At 41.8% G+C, this 23,392-nt stretch overlaps 1 protein-coding gene across 3 annotated transcripts in view; it reads left to right on the top strand.

Moving 5' to 3' along the window:
• Positions 1-464: 464 nt before the first annotated feature.
• LOC102300167 (pre-B-cell leukemia transcription factor 1) overlaps positions 465-23,392 on the top strand; it is a 66,350-nt gene continuing 43,422 nt past the window's right edge. For 2 of the 3 annotated variants that reach the window (XM_005919840.3, XM_005919842.3), the window contains exons 1-2: positions 467-1,206; positions 2,049-2,122. In XM_005919840.3, the coding sequence (XP_005919902.1) occupies positions 1,019-1,206; positions 2,049-2,122 (262 nt within the window). In that variant the 5' untranslated portion in view covers positions 467-1,018. Of the gene's footprint in view, positions 1,207-2,048; positions 2,123-23,392 lie in introns of all 3 variants that reach the window. The other variant, XM_005919841.3, reaches the window with a different exon arrangement.

Raw genomic sequence — 23,392 nt, 5'->3', positions numbered from 1 at the left:
AAGTCAGTTTCTGATATCAAAATGAAATATTAATGACATCAGAAAGGTGTTTTTCATAATGCGTCTCATCAGTAGATGGATTTTTCTAGTCGTAAATCTTTATGCACATTATCTATCTAATATTTATAACAAATGAGAAGGCTGGCCAATAGTTTTGATTGGTGCCCCTTATCTTGGCACAGCATGGAGATGAAATGGTCTCCACGGGGCCAGCTGGGGCTCTTGTTGAGGTCAGAAGGAGAGGCTAAAGCAGACCTCTTATTATTTATTTGGAGTTCAGGCTCTATCCATCACTGCGGGTCCTCAGAGTCTCCCTAGTTGTAAGGCAGCAACCACATCTTCCAGCTTCTCCACTGAATCCCACTCTTACAGTCCAATGATAGACGTTTCACGAGAGGCACCTCAAGGTGGGGCTAAATGGTCTTACAGTATATTCCCAATCATGTCGCGTAGGCGGAGTCTGACTCTCATGCTCTTTGCTATGTTGCTGCCTGCCCAGCTTCTACTATAGCTTACATGACAAAAGCAAGGGGATGGAGTGAGTGAAATAAACCTACACTTCGTGTTTCTCACAGCCACTTTTTGGGGGGTAATTTAGCAGGGAGAGGGGGGTTTGGATCTCTGCGCGACATTACAAGAAAACGCGCATGTTTAGTAGTAGAAAGCAGCTGCCTGTCTCTTTTACGCATATCCTACTCCAGTGAAGGCAGCAGCAGTTCAGATCAGATTTCACATTCAACCCCGACCAGCTGAGAGAGGGAGAGAGAGACAGCCAGAGAGCAGGAGGGCTCGTTTCTCCGCTTTCGTCTCCGAAACCCCCTTTTTTCCTGAGCGCCACTGACCGTTCCAGCGAGGAAAAACCCGGGTGTGCGGCGCAGTTATCGGGATTTTTTTATTTTTATTTTTTACCTCCCTCCCTCCTTTTTTTCTTTTATGTATTTTTGCAGGATTTCAGCAGCGAGAGTACCACAGAGAATTAGATAAGAGGGGAGAAGAAGAATAAGAAGAAGAAGAAGAGATGGACGAGCAGCCGAGGTTGATGCACTCTCACACGGGGGTAGGCATGGCAGGGCACCCCGGCCTGCCGCAGCATATGCAAGAAGGCACCGGAGGAACGGACGGTGACGGAAGAAAGCAGGACATTGGAGACATTTTACAGCAAATTATGACCATCACGGATCAAAGTCTGGATGAAGCCCAAGCCAGGTAAAGGACACACGCTGGTTCGCTGTCAAGAGACGGCGGCGGCAAAGTAGATTAAAAAAAAACTAAAATTAAAAGATGGTGAAATTAAAAATAAAGAAACAAATTCTAAATATATGCGCGGACATTTTCAAATTTCCTAAGCGCTACGGCGAAGAGGAAAGTAGAAACGTAAAGGCGGTGCGTTTCTGTGCAAAAGCCGACACAACCGATTTTGCTCCAATTAAAATAACTCGACAGCCGCGCTTCAGCAGAAAATTAAAGTGTGTGAATATGGCGTTTATTGCCAACGTGTCGCCCACTGAGGGTATTTTTGAAACACTTTTACTTTAGCGCAGTCAAGCTGCTTTTATTAGTGCACTCAGATAAAGCTCATCATTTATTTCTAAATATGAAATGGAGTAAGCGGGTAACAGCCCGCGCTGTCTCTGGAGTGTTGTGCAGTTCACAGCAAATGCAGAGCAACTTTCTTACTTGTGATACATAATTCAGGATTTCACCCATCTTGTGTGTTCCGCCTTAAATTCAGCGAAGATGAAGTTATGCATTAAAAAAATTCTTTGTTTTTGTTTTGTTTTGTTTTTTAAATTGATGAACTATAATGATATAATTTTATTTTCTTAGTGTAAATATTGGAGCGTACATAAAGGTAACTATCAAAGGGGTTATAGCACATGTGTACACATACAGCTGTTAATAATTTACTTTTTTCCCCTGTGATTGCTCTGCAGCGTTTAACTGCTAAATTAGTTAAATCGGTAGTTTCTAATCAGTAATTTAACACAGGATAAAATCTATGCTTTTCCTTGCTGTGGTTTGCTCATAAAGCCACTTTTCTGTTTCAGGAAACACGCTCTGAACTGTCACAGAATGAAGCCAGCTCTTTTCAATGTCTTGTGTGAAATCAAAGAAAAAACAGGTATGTTCATACTAATTTCGCAGGAGTGTGTACCACTGCTATGTCGCTGCCTCCAAATACCCTCACGCAGGTGAAGGGAATTCAAAAGTGCACACACTGTATTATTAAGTAGCTGAAAAACCCACAGAGGCACAGTACCTGCTCTCCTTATCACCAGAGTCTAATTTGCTATTGAGGCTCAAATTCACGTTGGAAGGCTCGATTCAGTCACAACACAATTCACCATATAAATTTCAGTGACATGTAAGACATGTGTTTCCTCATGTAGCGCCAAAGTCTGCGTGTTTTAGCGGTTTCACAATAGGAACTGTGGACAATTACCTCCAACAGTCCTTATCAATTATTGTGTCAAAATATGAATGAGGTTCTTTTTTGATGCTATTGTGGAATAATAGAGAGTATTGAGCAAAAATTGTCACAAGCACGTTGATGTCTCCCCTTGTGAGTTAACTGTCAAGTCTGCTGAATACGTCTCTTTCTATTATGTATTGTGTCTCTCTATTAAAGCAGTTGTGAGAGAGCATGTCAGCAGAATAATTGCTAGGAGAGAAATAACGTAACATAGGAGGCGTAAGTCATGTTTCCAAATCATTCTCCCTGTGACATTTTTGAAATTGGCACAGAGAGAATTCAGTGCACTTCAGCTTGATAGCGTGCACCTCGTCTTTTATTTCCTTGTCTTTACACCGATGTGCTTTAGGACTCTTGCAAACTTACATCGTTGAGATACCGAGTTGCCAAAGCCATGGCAGCAAGAGCCAGGGTTTCTGTGTTTCCCACTCATTAGTACATGACATCAAATGGAAGGGGGAGGGAGAAGATATTGTTTCATTGTCTCCAAAGTTGCACTTGCTTATACTTGACCTTTGTGGTAGCGGTGATTGGTGCTGTTTGTGTTGTTTCTCGTGTGTGTGATCCCACCCTCGCTTGGTGCTTTCATGGATGTTTTCATTGAGGCTTTCATTGAAGATCACCTCGCTGCTCACCCCCCCCACAAGTGTGGCAGTTTATCTTGAATCGGCCACTGCCTCAGGAGAGAGCAGGGGGGCCTTTTGAAGCCTGCTGGCTCACTCTCAGTTTTGTTGTCTTGGTAGGTTTTATCGAAGGGGAGTGACACAGTTATGCATAGTGTTTTACTCCCTGGCGCTTCTCGGAGTTCATCTAAAGTTCGGGTCTTCTGAGAGTACAAAGTAACTTGGACCCCTTCCTGCCTGCACTCCCTTTTGTTTTCGCTTTCAGCTGGTAACCTATAAATACAAGGTGCAGCATAAGGAGCTGTGTGCTGGAGATCTGGTGCCTGTCGTGTTATTGTAGTTTTTTTCATTTTATCCAGTCAGCTTTGTTCTAGTTTAGAAAGAAACATTTATGCAGTTTCTACTAATTCGGATACACTTTAAATGCCACAGTAGAAATAAAGCTCAGAGATTACTACAGCAAAGAGTAACTGTGCATTTCTCCTTTCTCACACCTCAGCTGTGCAGTCAAGTTTAGTGTAAATAAAGTATGGAGTGTGAAAAACACTTCCTTCCATGTAACACATCAAGTCACTGACAGATTAGGCGCCATTATACAAAGGTTGTGCCCGCTCTTTTGACTTAATCCTTTCAATAATATTTGCCTTTCTTGATGAGACCAGCAGTGTGCATTTGTACACAATGAGCGATATTATGAATGAATATTTCTTGGGTCAGTTTTTGAATTTCAGCTGTAAAAGGCTTCTCTGCTGTGTTGTGAAAAAGTCGTAGCTTGTTGCTCCATCTAGTGGTTTTCCCTTCTTTTGAAATCTAATTAAAGTAGTGGAATTACTGAGTGTTTAATATCTTTTTTATTGTAATGTAATTTAAGTTAAGAATTTTTTTAATGTACATTTACACAAATCTGAGGCTATACTGGCAAAACAAAGTAGCTGAATTGGCTTTTATGTTCAAAGGTGCTTCAATGTTTACTGTAAAGTGTAAATTTGGTTCTTTTTACTACATTTTTTTGGCACACCTTTTTGCTTAGATGTTCTTCACATTTCAATATTGAAATTACTACTAAATCAGTAGGAGCCACTTTTAAATATTTCAGCGCGCAGCTTTAGCAACTGCTCGGAGCTGCAAGTGTGCGGCTGTAACTTTGTCCTCAGTAACCATCAGAGTGCAGAGACAGTGTGTATCCACAGAGCTGCTGTTTGCTTGTGTATATTTTCCATCCCTGGAGCCGCTGACAGCACCTGCAGGACACAATGCCAGTGCTGATCTAGGGCCTGAACTTGTGACCTGCTCTGTGTATTTTTACTGGGAAGAAGTGAGCGATGGCCAACAGAAATATTGTGCAGTATAAACAAGCACAATAGAACACCGACACCAGGGAGGAAAAAGAGGAGGAAGGAACACTTTATTTAAACCAGTGTTTTTAGTTGGTTTTTTTCTTCCTTTTTTGACAGGCAGCGGCTCTGACTTTACCCAGATTCATTCCGGGCATATTTGGGCTGTCTATTTTACTTCAAAGGAATGCTGTTTTCCTGATGCTGTGTGTGTGTGCGCGCGCGTGTGCAGCATCATACATTAATAAGAGGAGACGAAGCATAAAATATATAGAGCATATTAATTATATGACTGTATTTATCTCAAATGTGGAGCAAAGGTAAAAGCAGCACAGCTTCTCTGTGTTAGTGCTCATCCTAGCTGTGCTGCTGAGCTCTTGTAGTTTCACATAGATACTTTCCAAAAATATGTCGTAACAGTTGGACTCCACTGCCATTGGACGATATAATCTTTACCTCTCACTAACCGATTTCTTTAAATTAACAGGCTGTCAAAGTTGAATATATCAAGTGAGCTATTTATTTGTCTATTAATGTATCTTTATCACAGGTATTTGTAAGGTGCCCTGTTTTTTTCTTGGGCTTCTCCTTTACTTTTTTATGATTGATGAAAATGCCTCTTTAGATAAGCAAAGGCTTGACAAACTGATTTGGAAAATGAGCCGCCTTGACCTCTGTAAACACTTCATCAACATCGTAAATCTCTGGCAGTGTCAAACAAAACCACTCCTTGACTGAGCTGCTCAGTAAATGCGCTGCGCTGACTCGCTGTTTAATTTTTTTCCTCTCAACCTCAACAAAAGGCCAGCTTTCTCGTGGCCCGTGTTTGTGTAGTGTAAGGTTTCAAGCCTAGGGGATCCTCCATTTATAAAAATGACTAGCCGAGTGATGTAATGTTATTTTTTGAAGGGTGAAAATAGGGTGTTTTATAGAGGGCAGCCGAGCAGTGTTTGACAGGATGAAATGAGCCAGAGGTCTGATTATGGAAGGTGCGTGGAAGCCTACACTACATTGACTTGTCAGACCATTCAGATGCTTGGCATCTGCCTATTTGTATTAGAGGCTGAACTCGGCTCAGCTCTGCACGTCACTGGCGAAACGCTTTGAAGCAGCCTTCGAGGTGATCGGGTATGATGTAACCTTTAAAACGTGATACAGCTGGTGCAGTGCTGAAACCGCTGGTCAATACTTAAAAATTGGTAAGATGACAGAAAATCTATCACCGCTGGCATTGATATGTGATCAATCACCTTTAAAGCAACAATACAAGTATATCCGACGTGAGGATCCATTTATCAAAGGAATATCTTTTGCTTTTTTGCCACTAAATGGCTTTTGTTATTGACTGTTTTTATTAATGAATTGGTTAGCTTTGTGACTTATTAGAAATCAGTGACTTAATGCAGTTTCATGGGATCAGTCAAAAAGTATTCAATTTACTGTCATTTAAGAACAAGAAAAGGAGTAAATTCTCCCAATGCGAGCAAACAGAGTTGTCGATTTATTGGTTTTTTATACTCAAACAATTACTTTAAACAGGTCTCGACACATTTCCATCGGCCGATTAATCAAATAATTGACGAGTCTTTGCAGTTTGCCGCAAAAGAGAGATCTGAACACATCATCTTGAAAAAAATCTGGAAAATTGTGATCACATTTCAGTCCACTAAATGAAGCAATTGACAGATCAATCACAATTAAATTGTTTATGAATTGTTTTCTTGAATATGTACCTGACTGATAAACTGACGGTTTGGTCTATTACATGTTAGAAGGTTGTTAAAAAAAAGGAGTTAGCTGAAGGCTCTGTTTTCAGGTTACCAAACTGATACACATGGACTTGATATATGAAATAGCCACATTACAGCAGCAATTAAGCGTTTGTAGGGCTTGTTGGGAGTCACTGCAAGTGCAAAGCAGCAGGTAGTAACAGTACACATTACCTTCCGCGTACTGTATTACATGTCGAGGTGGATGTCACGGGGCCGTGCCTCCCCTCTCGTGATCGTCTCCCGGTGGACGCAGATACGTGCAGCCTTTGTCTCCCTCTTATCCTTCCTCCCCCGTGCTGATACAGCAGCATCCAGCAGGAGAGAAATGCCAAGCTCGCCGCCACAGCTGTTTCCCCAATCGCTCTGCTTAATCATCCACTGAGAGAGAGGAAGAGCTGAAGTCTAATTCTGCTCTGAGGATGTCGACGACTGGGGAAAATGTGTTTTGATTAACCAACATAAGGCAGACTTTTTTTTTTCGGTGCTGCATTTGATGCAGAATCGTAATCACAGAATCATCAGCGAGTGACAGCATTGTAAATGGCGAGCTAATACCATTACAGTATAGAACAATGTGGTTACATTATACATTATGCAAATTGTCAGTCGCCTAATTGATACATGTTAATCATATTAAGGAGCTTAATTATAGGAATCTTAGTGTGCTGCGATTTGGTAATTAACACTGACATCACACGTACAAGGAAAGTGATCTATTTTTTTCCAGGACACATTTCTCTTCTCATCCTTGTGAAAAGGAAGCAGCAGCTCTACATCGTTTTTATATTTTTGAATTTCCTGAACTGATGAATGATTTTCTTCCTCTCTGCTGAAGGCTACTGGAATGCAGTTTGTAGAAAAAATTACATTTAGCTCCCAGCAGCTCTGCCAGTGTGGAGATTACAGACTGAAGGCGAGATCCAAGCAGACTTGTAAAAGAGCGCGGGCCTCAATCTTTTACCTGAATGTCGACTCCTGCGCCTAAATATCACTGTTCTGCCATTTACCTCGATCAAGGCTCTCTTTGCAATCTCAGTCCCTGCAGGTTTGCTCTGCCTTTTTTTATACTGGCCTCCTTAATATGTTACGAATTTAATCAAGTCTACAAATTTGTTATGCACGTTAAATTGAACATGCAATGGCACATTCGAATGTGGTTGCCATACCAACCCCCCAGGAGTTCATTTTCCATAATGTAGTGTTTGGAATCTCATTTCCTCCACTCTCCCCTGCTGCTACTTGCAGACGCCACCTCCAGGCTTCCACTGTATGTTCGCCACGAAGGAGGCTCGACTGCCACAGCTTTCAAACACTGGAGGGAGGGAGAAAAGAAGGAGAGAGGGAGAGAGAGGCCTCTCTCCACGTAGTGGAAATGACACAAATTAATATACACTACTTAAACCAGACCAAGATTAATGGTTCCCTTTCGCTGCAGCTTAGTCCCACTGTCAGTTGCCGGGTGCTCGTTGGACAAAATCAACACTAATCAACATTTATTCCACTTTTGCCCTGGGCTCTCAGGAGTCTGGCAGGACTGCCTGCCCCCCCTCCCTTACCTCCTCTCTTCCCTCCCAGCAATCCACCCCTCCCTCCGTCCGTCTCGCTACGCTTTTCACCTCTCATCCAGCTCCTCCATACATCACCCTCCTCACACCGCTCGGCTCCTCAGAGAAGAGTGCGCCCCCTCCTATCAGGCCACATTAGAGTCATGATAGATTTTCTCTTTTCATTTGCATCTGATATTTAACACAGCAAAGCAGTTGCTCTGTCACTTTACAGTACAAGCGTATGAGCGCGTGCACGCGGGCTCTTGTACGCGTGTGTCTTTTTGAAGCAGTTGGTAATCTTATCTGCACTCAGTCACCACTGCATTATGGGAAACAGGATATTCATTCACTGCTCAGTCAGGAGTGTGTATGTGTGCACGTTTCAAGTTGTGTATTTATACAGCACTTCATTTGCTGGAAAGTAGTATTTTAGATTTCCCACCACCAGTAAACTGAACTCCGAGGTGTCACGTGTGCATTTTCCGAGTATCCATACAGCTTATCGTGCGCGTCGTAAATTTCCCTTTGATTTCAGTGACTGGCACTCGGATCTGCTGACTCTTCTTTCAGCTCCACCATCAGCCTCACACAGCAACAATAAGTGTCCCGTGAAGGCTCATAATTGGTCGAGCTAATGCAGGTCACAATTCCACTGATGCTGCACGACTCTTTGTCATTCCACCAGCTATGATAAAAACACGCTCACAGGGGCGATTAATAAGAAATATGAACAAAATTAAATAGAATCTATATCCTGACTGTAACTATGGGGCAAACATGGAAAACATTATATCTTGACTGAGGCTCATGCTGCTGCAACTTAAGGAAATTTTAATGTTTTCCTTCTTGTGATTCTGATGCTTTGGTATATAATAGTATTTATCCATGCAGAGTGATTTTTCCACTGGAAGTTTTGAGGACAGACAAAGTAATTCAACCAAAGGAAGGAAATAATGAGGAGAACTACATCTGGATGATGTAACGATTCACCATCATTAAATTTTAGGGACTGTTAAAATTGTTGAAAATTATTACATGATCCGATAGTGTTATGGATATTTCTGGTTAATCCATCAGCAGTAAACCGAGCACTTAAAAATTCCAGTTTAAAAATAATTCCTGACATTACTTCCTGATATCTGGATATATAGGACTAATGTTAATTTAGCTGATGTGGTTGTCAGATGCTGTACCTCGAGCACTTCCAGGTCGTATAACATAACATTTTTAGATTTGACACAATACCTGTAGATGGAAAAATCTTAAATATACAAAGTCATGCAAGTAAGTTTGTTTCCATAGTTGTAAAACACAACAGCCTACTAGTAATATTAGCATGCCACTATAGATGCACCCACTGCTGTTTAGATTTCTAAAAGTCTGATTTCCTCATTCCATTTTTTTCCCCAAATCCTGTTCATTACGTTGTAATTACAAATTCAAAACATGAGTTGGCGGTAGGATTGTTGTCAGTGTTGGAGCTAATAAACATTAAAGAAGAGTAAGGCAAAAGAGAAAGAAAAGAGAAGACCTCAGAACCAGTTAACTGATTGGCAGTCATGAAGATGAGGAAAGAGGAAATGCTACACTGCCAGATTACCGACTTTACAGAGTTAGCATCATGAGAAAGCAAGTTTGGAGACATTATCCAAATCAGTTCCCAACTGGAGTGATTCCAATTAGTGCCTGGGAGATGTGACATAGGTTAATATGATCACCAGAGAATCATTTATATCTGAAGCTGATTGGCCAGTTTTTAACCATGAGTTGTCAGCTGTGAAAGAATTATTTCTTTATGATAAGTTTCTTTAAGTTTCAAATGTATAACAAAAACAAAAAAGCCAGATGGGAAAAATAGACCTTGGCGTAGGATATTGGTTAAGCTTATTTCAAAGATTGACATCAGCCCAGAATTTCTCAGTTGGTCCTTATTTGTCACTCAAGGAAGGTGCTGAAACACCCCCCCACCCCTCCCTCCCTCAGATCTACAGTCCTCTTTTGTGTGCGTTGTTTTCACAACCATTTGGATTTTCATTCATCCAGCCATTGTCTTACCCACTTGTTCCTATTTAGGGAGCTGGATGTGCTGGATCTATTCCCAGCAGGCATTGGGTGGGAGCCAAGGAAACACACTCAGCGGGTGAACAGTCCATCACAGCAGTTCAGATTTTATTAATGTCCAGTAATCTGAGGTGGAATCCCTACTGCGACAGCCTCAGATTTAGAATCTGCGTGTTGCTTTATCCCCCTCTGAAGATGAAATTGTGCAAACAGCTGATGCCTCTTTTCCTCTTTTCCTACTTTGCCAAGATATTCAGCGCAGTGTTGTCCATCTTGTAGGACTGCACGGCCAGAGGCATTGTCATGGAACCAACTGGCCTCATTGAAGTGACACCTAGTGCTTTGTCAGCTTTGTGTCTCAGGTGCCAACCTGCGCTTCCCAAAATAAACTGTCATGCAATGTGGCAGGACAGAAAAATGTAGAAGGAGCATGTTGGGGCCCTGTGCCCCCCTGAAAGGAAACAAATGTTCCATAGCAGAAATGTATTGTGGCTTTGGATGCCTTCCCAGCACCGACACCAGCGACGTGGAGGGAAACTTAAAGCGTGGAGTGTGATTGTCTGCAGCATCAGCAGGGGTCGCAGCAGGTGGGAACGTAGAAGTAAAACGTGAAGTTTCTCTGCATTGACATAGCTTTTTAATTGCAATTATTTCAACTTATTTCATTTCACTGTGGACCTGTTAGAGTTTGACAGCTCTTTGTTACTTGCAGACATCCTCTTCCAGAAATAGCTTATGCTTACTGTAGTTAGCTGCTCTTCCTGTTTTTATAAATGGTCTGTCATTTTCTCTCTGCGGTGCAACATCACACCAGGGAAGTGAGCGGAGGATGTGTTCTTGGTTGAAGTCACTTTCAGACTGGTGTCAGGAGGCTGGAAAGGGTGAGCATGCGGAAAGTCATATGCAGAGATTCCTTACCGACCTCTAAAGTGTGACCACCAGCCGTGTCTGCCCTGTTGGATTTGGCCCTGAGTGTGTGATTCCTGCTAGATCTCGCTGTGGCCAGTGTGTTCTATAGCTGCTATGACATTTTTATGACTAGTGGACTGAAGTAAAGGTGGGAGTCACAAAGGCTTGAAATGGATCTGCACCTCTATAATGAGGAACCAGCAGCTAATCATGCACACAAAGGGAAGGCTTCTGTAGGCTGACAGCGAAAAGTATAATGATGTTTCACTAAACATGGATTGCAGAGCTGGAAAGGTTGTGATGTGAACATTGTTTGAGCCAGGATTGTCTGGAGGAGGAGAAATGGGCTCATTAATACTCTACAAGGGGGTCACTGCTCCATCCAAGCGAGACAATAAGCACTTCTGTTAAAGCCGTGCACCTACTGAGCTCTGAAATGTTACATTTGTATGTTAAAAATTGTTTTTCAGTACAAACAAAACACAAAAGATTTTTCTAAAATTCAAAGTACATCTAATTCTCGAGGCTAATATTTAAATTTTACAGGAAGTCAGCTTAAAAGACGTTTTTTATTTCTAATAAAACTAAAGCAGTTTGCTAAATCACGTTCGTTTTATTACACTGTCACTGTGACAGCTACACGACTTGACAAATGTAATAAATTTTAATTGATTGAACAGTCCATGGTATAACACTGAAGATGGATTCATTTTTTACACTTTTTGTTTTAAATAAATATACCAAATAAATCATTCCTAAATGAGATTTCATCCACATTTATCCTGTTGCTCCGTCATACCTTTAGCTGTGATGCTAACGTTGCCAAAGGAATATGAAACGTGAATGTGCTTTATGTAATTCCAATACTAATGTCATGTTTTAGTTGGGTTTTCTTTACCAAGGAATTCAGAATGGTGTTTAGTGTCTACTGTTTTTACAAGATACAAGAAGCATAACTGGAAAAGGCTACAAAACTAGCTAAAATAAGCTATCTGACAGACTCTGTTGGTAACTTAATAAGAGGAAGTATTTTAATGTTGCAATTTGTCTTGTACAAAGTTACATTTTACAAAGTGATCCTGAAGTTAGACCGCTGACAGACCTCTTGGAAAACATCAGGTGCAGGGGTCATTGCAGTTTCCATTAGCCTATGATAATCCTACTAACCAATTTTAAAAGAAGAAGAAGAAGAAAAAAAATCCAACCAGTGACAAATCATTTTTGGATTAATTTCTTATTTATTCTAGCAGTATTATTGCACCGTTATTCCAACATTACACCTTTTTTAATTGTACAATTAATCAGCCAAATAAAAAAAACATCAGGATAATAATTGATAATCAACATAATCATTAGCTGTATTTCTAACAGCCAACTGGCCGACCTGTCATTGCTCTTCTAGCTGATAAATCCGCTCTGCTCCTGCCTCCGCTGTAAAGAGATTGTGTTGATAAGTTAATATTCCGACAACAGAGATGAGATAAAGAGGTTTTAGGAGTTTGGAGGATAGTGTAACCTTGATAAAACGCTCATCTCAGTGACACTGATTTTCACCATCCATCTTCATCTGATATGAAGTATGCAAATGGTGGCATCGGCTGGGAGTGGAGTACGGTGCTGTTAAATGGGCCATTTCAAATGTTCTTTGTACCATGCTGACTTCCAAAAAATTCACTGTCAGCCAGCTCAGTGCAGACTGAAATCTTTTTGGAGACACTTTTCCACCTTTATCTTATATCTTCTTCTATTTCTTCCCACTTCCATCCGCCTCTCCCTCTTTTTTTTCTTCCCTTCTCCAGCTTTCCCTTCCCCTCTCCTTGCGTGCCATACAAATTAGGTAGGCACTGACAGTGTCAGAATGGCTACTCATGAAATATTAACAGCTTGTAGAGAATTTTACATTGCTACGTTTCTCTTCATTTTTAACTGTGTCAGCACAGGCTGTGGAACATTTATTTGTGTGAGTTCAGGAAGGCTATTACCCTAACAGCTTTTTTTTCTCCAATGTTGTAGATGATATTCATCAACCCTCTTTCCAAATTCATGCAGTCTATCTCACCTCAAATATTTTTGCCTTGCAAATGGAAGTGATTTGATTGTGTTTATTTGTACCTACCGCATCCTGGATACGTGATCTTTGGGTACAAGAGCTTCGATGTAAGAAGCTGTTTATTGCCTTATGAAGCTGGTAATTATCTCCTTATGGGTAAAATAAGAAAAACACTGTGGATTAGACAACATATGGAAGCCTGTTAAAATGTCTGCATGGAAGGTAAACCTTGGACTGACTGTGATAAACAATGAGTCCAATTATAAGTTGTTGAGGATCAGTATTACCGAGCGTTAAAGAGAATCTAAAAGAGGTGCCATGCTTCTCTTGTTTGCCTTTAAGACGGTTGATTTTGCTTTTATTTATTTTTATTTATCTCTACTGGTCTCCAAGCGCCTTCAGCTCAGTGGGCGGGGTTGGCCTCTCTCTTTCTGCCTTTTTGTTGGATGGCCTCTATAAAGATGGAGCTGTCAATCATCTGCAGGCTTCCCAGTGCTGAGAGGCAGCATCAGCTCTCTGTGAGAGACTGGAACAATGACTTTTGTTGTCACACATGTGCATTTCTGTGGAGCGGTCTGTGGACAGCGTTTTGCTCTTTAATTAAATTCATTCTTTCAGTCTGGAAGGAGTCAAACAGATGAGAGTCTAAATAATTGAACAGACCAAATACAAAGATGGACATACAAGCCATTTTGGGCTTTTTTTGACAGCTTATTACAACTTGGGCAACCGTTTCTCCTAGAAATCACGTTGCTGCCCACAAAGCACCAGATGTCTTTGGATGTTGTTTTCTGGTTGGCCAGTTGTTCCCTTTAAAAACACGTCCATTTAAATCTAAAAATGAAGGTTTAGTAGACGCCCACGTCACACCTAGCCATTGTCTGGCTTAAATCATGTATCTTTTTTTGATGCAACGCTTGATTGACGTTTTATTTGGTTGCGAAACGACTGTGATTAAACAGCCACACAACATTTACTCCTCATACACAGAGTAGCATCACTGATGGCAGCATTTTTATTTTTAAATATAAAGACTTGCTTTGCTGGTTACATCTGCATGCAATGTTATAGATTTCATGGTGTTACAGCTTATTCTGTGTTGTATGGTGAGGTTATCTATCCTCTGGACAGTCTAAACGTATTGTTGCTACATGCTAGTGCAGCATGGTGATGAATGGTGTCTCACAGCAAACCCACTGGCTGCTTTAACCTTGGTCACTGGTTAACCAAATCCCACATTGTTTAGACATCCAGTAAAATCGTCTTCCCAGGTTTTTGGCGAGTGGTGCATAAATGGTTCGGTTAAATTTAGAAGCATAGCATCATTTTTAGATGTATATAGCGATGGAGTCGATTCAAGGGTAGATTTTTTTCTTCTGTCACTATTTGTGGTGTTTTGTTTTATAGAATTTCTATGAGAAAGGTTTGACTTCGATTTCACTTTAGTCTAAAAAATAAATATCCCAATACCAAAATACAGCTAATTGTGGCTAATGTAGAGGTTTGTCTATATAGCAGGAATTGACTGTGGAATAATTGCTTATTATATAAAGAAAAGACATGTTGGAATGCTTCAAAAGTTTTATTTTAAATCGTCATTGTCTCATTATTAGTGTATTTTGCATTTTGTCGTAACTCTATTCTTTAAAATAAATTAAGAAAATGATAAAATCCTGAGAGTAGTTTCCTATTTTAGCTAATCTAACGAATTTAAAAATCAGGGCTGTAATACAGAACAGTTACTATTGATAAAAATCAGTTTTACACTGATTTATTATACTGGTCATCGAACTTGGAGTCAGACAACATGTGAAAACTGTGGCATAGTCCGCTAGTATTAATAGGACAGAGTGATGTGACTCACTGTAAAAGACAACAAAAAGGTAAATCAGATTCAGGTGTAAATATTGCTTCTATCATAGTTTTGTTACTTTGAAAAATAAATGGAGGAAAATTAGTTAATGAGGTGTGTCCTCCTCTCTTATTATATGTGGCTGGGGCTTCCTCTCCTCCTGACTAATGATGATGTGTGGCACAGGTAGCTGACAGCAAGGCATGATTAATTAAAAGAAAAACTAGGCCGATTTGTCATATCGTTCTAACTGTGGTCAGAGAGCAAGGCGACTTGCGCTACTGCTGCCTTCCCACCCGCCACTGTACCTTGACTTCTAGAGCTTGTTGAGTTCTGCAACTGTTTGTGAGAAGTCTCATCAGCTCCAGGGGAGTTTTTATCAGCGTCTCTCTGCTTAGACTGTCTCAACACAAACCCGATAACAATTAGGAGGCGTCTGCTTTGGAATGGAGCTCAGATACATAACCGTGCCAAGCGAGGCTGACATAACGAACAGATCCAGCACAGAGGAGAGCACTCCTTTGTTGAGTTTGAAGTCTCAGAGAAGCACGGATCCTTTGCCACTAACACAGCTAAAGCCGCATTTGATGTTCAGCGTTTGTGTTTTAGAGGCTCATCCATGCAACATTGATTACCAGCGCTGAGATTCCAGCATTGCTTTCAATGCACGCTGACTGAAGCTTCTCAGCTGCCTCTCACTGCAGGCCCAGCAAAGAGAGCAGGAGTCTTGTTTGTGTTGGACTGCAGTGTTGCTCCCAGCGTGCAGCCTGGCCCTTGTCAGCGGCCCTGTCATATCTGTCTCGGGCCTGTCCCGGCAGCCAACCAAGGCTCCCACATCACAAAGGCGGGCTCATCCTGGGAGAGACAGGTGTCAGCAACTTCCCCCCTCCGTACCCCGTTCCCTTCACCTCTCCCCCCCCCACACACACATTTGTTGAGGCAGATGCCTGCTGCAACAGAGCCTTATATTTGAAGCTGAGCAGCTTGGAAAGAAGGGTCATCTGTGCCACCCATTCACAGTCGCCATATCGCAAGAGACCGCAGCTCCATCAGCTGTGTGAGAGCGCTCGTGTCAGATACGAAGCATCCACCAGAGGAGACTGTCCCGGTCCGAAAGCATTACAGACTGGGGCTGAGTCCTGACTGACTGACACACTGACTGACAGCTTTATTGTGTCCTTTGAGGAACGAGGATAAAAGGCTCTTATGAAGAGGCCTTCCAAACACAGACCGCACTCGGTCGTGCTCGAAAAGAATTACTTGTTTCTTTGTATGCATTGTTGTTTCTTTGTGTAGAGTCCAGGTCTTTCAGCTGATAACATGATTTTCTTTTAATTGTCCAAAAGCAGCTATGGAGAAGTCTGACTAGCTTTGGTTTCAAAGCTTCAGGAATAGCATTTAGAATACTGTGTAACTGTACTACAGTGTAGGTTTGGGCGTTATGTTAAAATTTTCCAATCATCCACCATCGGTCCAGTATATGTACAAGTGTACAAGTACTCCCTCTGTGTGCTCACACTCTTACATATTCATTTAATGTAATAAATTAGTACAAACTGACATATTTGGCTTTATTTTTGTTCTAAATCAGAGAAAACTGGCATCCCTAAGGACCTAAATGAATGAGCTTTGCCAACTTTACATGAGCAGAGATGTGAGGGTAATATGTGTTTTTTGATGATCAAGAGGGAAAACCTTAAATATATGGTAGTGTCTGTTAAAAACTACTAAGCTAGCCTAGCAGGAGCTCTGCTAGCATGTTAGCTCAGAAACTAGTAAGATACAGGAATACCGATTTCCACACTGGTGCTCTATTCCATTTAACTACTTAACTATGTGACCATGTGACGTGACCATGCAATGGCAGTTCTCCACAGGGCTATAATCACTAGTCATATATGATGAGAATCCCAGTGAGTATCTCTGTATGTTATGGGCCAATACAAAGAGAAGGAGTGTTATTCAGTTTAAGTTAATTATTTAATGTTTTGAATTTTCAAGGAGGCAAACTATTAAATTAGCAAAAATTACACAATAAAACTCATGCCAGTCATTGATGGCAGATGCAATCCTCTAATCACTAAACCTTACAGCAGTTCTTGAAAGTACAGGCTGCCGACTCATCATCACCAGAGGCGTGGCTGATGATAACAATCAAATATAAGGCGGAATAAGTCAAATAAGCTGCTACTCTAATCGTAACTGTGAGGAGAGACACTTCAGTAACGTAACTTTCACTATCATCAAGTTTTCTTTTATTTACTTTGACGTTTAACATTAGATAGCTAGCAACGTAGCGTAGTAGTCAAGCCCTGCTGGCCGTGACGTGACTGAGCCAAGTGCGCATTTCTTTTCTTATGAATCTTTGCTCAGGGCCTCAGCGGACTGTGGAGTCAGCACTGATCATGAGTCTAGTACACCTTGAACATGGCCATAAAATGACCTGTGGGTAGTGCAACTCAGAAGGCAGAGCAGGCCGCCTACCCAGGCTTCTCAAGTTTGTATGTTGAAATGTCCTTGGAAAAGATCCTGAACCTTATATTTCCCCTGGCATAAAAGTGTGTGCAATAAATAAAGCATGTAAGTGCATAAAGTACTGTGTGTGAGTCAGTGTGAATACTGAATGTGTAGTTTTAAAGCACTTTGAGGGTTGTTAAGACTGGAAAAGCATTAATAGCAGTCCATTTACCATTTAAAATTATTCTCTGGATTTTTTTAAGCTGAGAGACAAAGAGAGCAGAAAAAAAAACATGGTAACGTCGCCTCATTTTAGAAGCAAATTTGTCCTTGTTCTGTTCCTGATCTACCTGCCAGTGCATGACATTTTTATTCAAAGAAGTGACATGAAATAGTGAGCGCTATCCCCGTTCTCGTGTTTTCATGCTATGCGGCCAGCATCTCTATTTTTCCCCTGCATGTGTTATTTTTGCAGTGATCTAAATTGATCCAGGGTGAAGCCAGACAAAGATTGCTGTATATTTAATGTCTTTCAGCAGCCACATTAAGAGTGCATTTGTATGGCAGTGGTGGTGGGAGGTGAAGGGGTGGGTGGGGGCTGCTGTGACATTAATAATTTAATTGCAGTCGTGTATCTGAATGCTGCAGGAGCACCAAGTGATGGATATTTTTAATGATATGAAGAGCGAAACCCTGAAAGATCAATGCAGGCAAACACACACACACACACAGTATCTGTCAGTGTTAATCTAAGTGCCTGGTGAGGATGATTGTGCTCCCACACTAATATTGTTTTGGTCCATAAGCCGTCTGGTCTGATCTTGCGGGCTGAAGGTCTCCGGCCCAAATGACTCTGTCCCCTTTGCTGGTGCTGTCAGAACTGACAGTCCTCATGTTTATTTCATTTTACGTCTGGGCTGTCTCGTTTCCCTATCCTCCAATGTCATTAACGCTCTGAGCCAGGACCCTGCAGTGGCGCGCCTAATGAATTCCTCTGCGGCTCCTCACTCCCCACCTAGTTACCCCAGCTCAAGGTGTCAAATTAAAGCAGGCTGCAGAGAGAGAAAGAGAGAGAGAGAGAGAGGAAACGGTTTGAATGTGTCTGTGTGTGTTTATGTTTGTTTTAAGTTTGTTACTGAGAGAGCCTTGATTTCCTGACCACCAGAAACAAGCGAACTTTTAATCTTTTAATTAAAAATGAGCCAACAACAATAGACAAAAACACCTCTGTGGCGCAGCAATGAGTTTGATGCTACAACACAAGAGCTGTGTCTGATGTCGACATGCTGCTTTAACCTTCTTTTTGGTTTTCGATGTGTGTGATTATTAAGCCTCACTTGATGAGGAATTGTTGCTTTTTAAGATTCGGGATCTCCGGGATAATTTGGGGAGTGAAATCGGCAGCAGTGTGGATGCCCGGGTGACTGCTAATTGTGCTTATTTAGTTGTCATTGTGATAAGCGTAACGAGGCCAGACGTGTTATTGAGCTGTTGGCTGCAGTGGGGAAACAGATTTCTTACATTCAGCCCACATTGATAGCGCCTTCATGATGAGCATTTGTGTTTCTGGTAAATCTGCAATATCATTTGTTTCTCTCTTTTTCTTTTTACTTTATGAGTATGCAAGACACATATTGAGGCAAAGCGATGCCGGTTCTCTGTCAAAGTGTGTGGGTCTATTTCCCAGTGGAGACCTTTCAGAAGTGACCACAGTGCTGCAGCCTGAGAGCCAGAGGAGCAGGCCTCCTTGTGTGGCTCACTCTCTCTCTCTCTGACAGCGCAGGAAGATGGAAAATGGTGTCAATCAATTCATCAGAGCAGCACGGGTGGCTGTGCAGAGAGGAGAGCTGGGGGCGTGGTAATGGCAGCATGCAGGAGGAGCGCAGCGCATGATTGTGGCTTCCTGCTGCAACTATTCCCCCTCACTGCTATAGCTGATGCTGCAGTCCCTTAATGGACTGAGTGACGGTACACCCACCGGCTACAAAAGAACCCTGTGGTGCATCCTTAGTGGATGGCGTTGTGTTGTGTCGTGGGAGTGTTTGAAGGGGCCTCCTTCACAGCATCTCCGTACGCTGCACAGTCACGACCGTGTTTTGGTCCACCTCGGCACTTAGTCCACGGCTTGTTAGGCTAAAAGAATGTGCTGCGTTAATTAAAGATGTGTAAATATGCTCGAATGGGCTGCATCTTCACATTAGAGAGATTTGCGGAATCAGCGCTGTAATATATTTTAATTAAGGATTAATTAAAAAATAATGTGGATTTTATTTTGCCTGGCAGACTGGGTTTGGGCATGATTCTGGCGTCTGCTGTGAGCTCATCAGTGGAATATTGAGCACCTCGCCGGCTCCTCAGGAGCACGGGGAGACTCTCAAGGTCTCCTGGAAACAAAAGCTCTGCCCTCTTGCCTGTTTGGAAAAAAGAAGAAAGGAAAACACACATTTACTGTGGGAGGGAGTGGCCTATGCGTTGGCTTAATTAAATTTTTTTCAACCCCCCCCATCCTCACCCTCACCCATCGTCTTCCCTCTTTTTCGGCTGGAAGAGCAGCAGAGTGGCTCTGAGACACGGAACACTAGTTGTGCTGGCAATTATGTTAATGGGATGCTATTAGGCCATGATTCCGTATGAGCGATCGGGGAGAAGAAGAGCCCCGGCGGCAGAAAATGATAACGGAGCGTGCGCCTCGTTGATACCGCTCCAGCAGGATCATTTGCATAATGAACCCTCCCCACTAACGAGGGGTGTGGCCTCGACACTGAGCTACTTAGAGAGCTCGGGAGTCGCAGCATGAGGCGAGCCGACACTGAAAGCACAATGTGACAAAAAGATTCATGGACTTCACTAGTCGTTGGGAAAGCCATTTTGGCACAAATGTAACTGTAGCATGCAAATTCCTGTGCTCGCTCCTTCACAAACTCAGTTTACAGGCACTGCTCAGTGTGTCTTTCTACAGAGAGACATGACAATGCAGTTTCTCTGTAATGCACTCTTATTTTGAAAAATGAATGAGGCAAGTTCCATATTGCCAGCTCTTTGGTCTAATCTAGTGCTAGAGTGACTAGAATCAAAGGTGATTTTTTTCCCCCTGTGCAGCGTTGGCACATATAGCATGCTGTTATTTTCGGTACAGTCTAAAATGTCTTTGGCTTCTATAAATAGTTACAAATCAAATATTCATTACGCTGCCATTCTCAATTAATTCATGTTCTTTTTATACTTTCAACCTCTCTTTAGAGGCAACATTTTGCATTCTATGTACAGCACACACACACACACATGTATACAGATAGCGTGTGGAATATTTGGCTGTATGATTCACTAAGCGTTAAGAAGGAAACTACCTTGGGGCACCAAAGCCCTGTGGATTCCCTCAGCAGCAAAAATAAAACAAGCTGAGCTCCACTTCATTCACACTGCTAAACACACTGCATGTATAGTAGCCTTTTTAGTCTTATGTATACAGCTGAGGTTATGCACTCATGCTATTGATCCAAATAGTGACAATTTATTATTAATCTAGTAGCACAAGGTTGCATTTTTATTCATGCATTGCTCCTCTCTCTTGATGTCTTGATGTATTATTTGTGTGTCCACGCAGAGCGCATATTTTCCTGAGGCACGGCCTGTCGTCTTTAGACACAGCCTCAGGATTTGATCAGAATGATCTGGAGGCCCAGGGGAAGACATTAAACACCCAGAATGCCCCTCAGGCTGCTCTCCCCTCCTCTCGTTCTCAACCTTTCATTCTCCCTTAATGAGAACTCCTCCTAATTATTTCAGTGGCTGGAGCGTGGGGACACAGCCGGAGTTAGATCCCCTGCGCTCGGACGTGACTGCTATGCTGATGAAGGCAGGGGATCAATAATTTAGGCCCTAGCCTTAATGGTGGGGTGAGAAGAAAGCGATACATCTGAGTCAGAGATTACATTTTAAAGGCACAGCCTGAGCTCCAGCCGGAGTTAACTAGAAACCCCTGAATGTGTTTGCTGTAAACAGCTGACACATTTATGTTTACTGGAATCCTTATTGCGCTTCCTCTAAAGCTAAGTCTGTGTCTAAGTGCTTGTTTACCTAGCTTTGTATCTCCTGGATTCAATTATTGCAGTCTGCATAGTCACTCTGAAAATGTCTCGCTTGCCAAACAATTTGCATTTGAAGTACATGTGGATATAATTGATTTAGAGGCATGAATATTGATAGCATCTTATTAGCTTGGTGCCCATCCCTCAAACCACTCTGTGGAGAATAATGGTCCTCTGAGCATTTTTCTGGTCATCTTGCTTTAGCGGATGCACACATAATCTTTAAGTGTACAGAGCATTGGCTCCATGAAGCCCTTCCATCTCCCTCTGGGGAGGCATCCATGCATCTTTTAAGGACTGTTCACATCAAGAAGGCCTGAGCAGAGTACCCTGCAGTCTCTCCCTCAATTATTAAAGCTGGGATTTTGATGCTCTTTCTCTAACTTAGCTTTGGAAGAAAGTGAAGGCGAGAAGGGATCCACATGCAGGGGACAGTAGCCAAACCAAACCTCACATCCCTCCTTTAGAAGGAGGAGAAAGATGGTGACAATTTTCTGTGGCAGTTTATTAGAAGATTCTTTTTCTTTTAATGGAAACTTGGAGGAGGTTTTGAAACATTCATATGGATTTCATATTGCAGACATTCCTGCTTCAAACAGAATGATTCACTGCGGCTTGCATTACAGTTTTCCAGCGCTGCGTACACTGTCACTGTGTGATAGAAAAAAGGGCTGCATCCAATTATAACAGGGGACACATTTGCTCACAGTGTTTCCTTTGATTGATGTGTGAGGGCTGTGATCGGCCCTCTAACGAAGTCCAAATGGCTCAGATTGAAACATTACTTATTGACTCAGCCTGACAAACAATAACATCGACAACAGACATCAGTGTCCTCTGTGCTCGTTGCCATAGAAGTGGTAAATATGAGCGATGAATCAACTAAGTACAAGACAAGATCTCACGTTATTCTCTTCATCACGTGTAATGTAGGAAGATTTAGTTATTGCATTCAGGAACATGGTACAGAATCCCCACTTGGCCTTGATTGGATCATTGTTTATTTTTTCCATTTAAGTGCCAAGGAAGTCATGCAGACTCCAAAAATGGTTTGGCTGATGGCAATGGCACTCCATATAAACTCCCATCTATTGTCTCTGTGAATTGCAGCTGCCTTTAACTCTGATTAAATATTGATATCCATGTGAACACTTGTGCCATATTGAGTGCTTTATTCAGAGCCACAGTCTCCCTCTGCAGTATGGAACGAGCCGGTGTCCGCTTGAGAAATAGGCCCATTGTTTCTGGGATCATTTTTGATTTATGGCGACAAAATAAAGTGTTCTGACACGGAGCTGGAATTAAGACTCGCCCGATCTCCCGCTAAGGTGTTGGAGAATTTGAATAAATGCTTCTGAGAGTGCGAGCTAACACGCGTGTTCTCAGTTTACGGCACATGTGAAGCTGCTGTGAATAGCAGCGGCTGTCGCAGTAATTTAATATTGTCTTCCACGGGCATAAATATTCTCTGGTTGGGAAAAGACAGAGGATTAGTATGGCCTAATTGATATTTGACAAGATTTATTCATTGTGATTCCACAATCAATCAAGACAACACTCTTTAAAGTGGTTTGTTACATGAAAGCCGGTCATATCTTTGATTTGCACAAGCGTGGGTCAAAGTGTGTTATACATGCTTACGAAGACTTTGGAAAGATTATGTGCACATTTGCGTCTCTTTAAGGTAGACGTGTGTCTCGTTGATGATTCTGTGCCTGAATATAATGGCGTAAATTGTCATGAGAACTATGGAGACAAGCTTTAGTCTTAGTATTTCCTGTTTTACAAGTATATTTATATATTTAAATACATTTTCCGCACACAAATAGCACTACTTACATCAGTACAACATAATAACTTCCTATAATCGCTCTCTGTCTTTCTTTTCTTCTCATTTTTATTCCAGAATTAATTCTCAGTACATCCTGCTCAGTGTTGTAAATGTGCTGGATATAACCAAGTTGCAAGAGGCTGGGTGCAAAAACCAATCCCTATAAACTCCCATATTAATTCACAATGTTATGAAAAATGTTAACAGACAAGAAACTGATTTGACCTCTGTGGCTAATCTCACCTTTGCACAGTAACAACTGTACAGAAGCGATTTAAAAAAAAAAAAAAAGTCCTTCATTTAAAACATTTTAGGAGACATGGCTGCTAAACTGAAATACAAGCTAGCATAGAGAGCAGGACTCGACCGCTGTGTGCTAAACTACAGTCATTTGA

The sequence above is a fragment of the Haplochromis burtoni genome, unplaced genomic scaffold (assembly GCF_018398535.1).
Source record: "Haplochromis burtoni strain Fernald_Lab_line unplaced genomic scaffold, NCSU_Asbu1 Contig_13, whole genome shotgun sequence".
NCBI classification, from domain to species: Eukaryota; Metazoa; Chordata; class Actinopteri; order Cichliformes; family Cichlidae; genus Haplochromis; species Haplochromis burtoni.
This window is presented reverse-complemented; position numbering and strand designations above follow the sequence as displayed.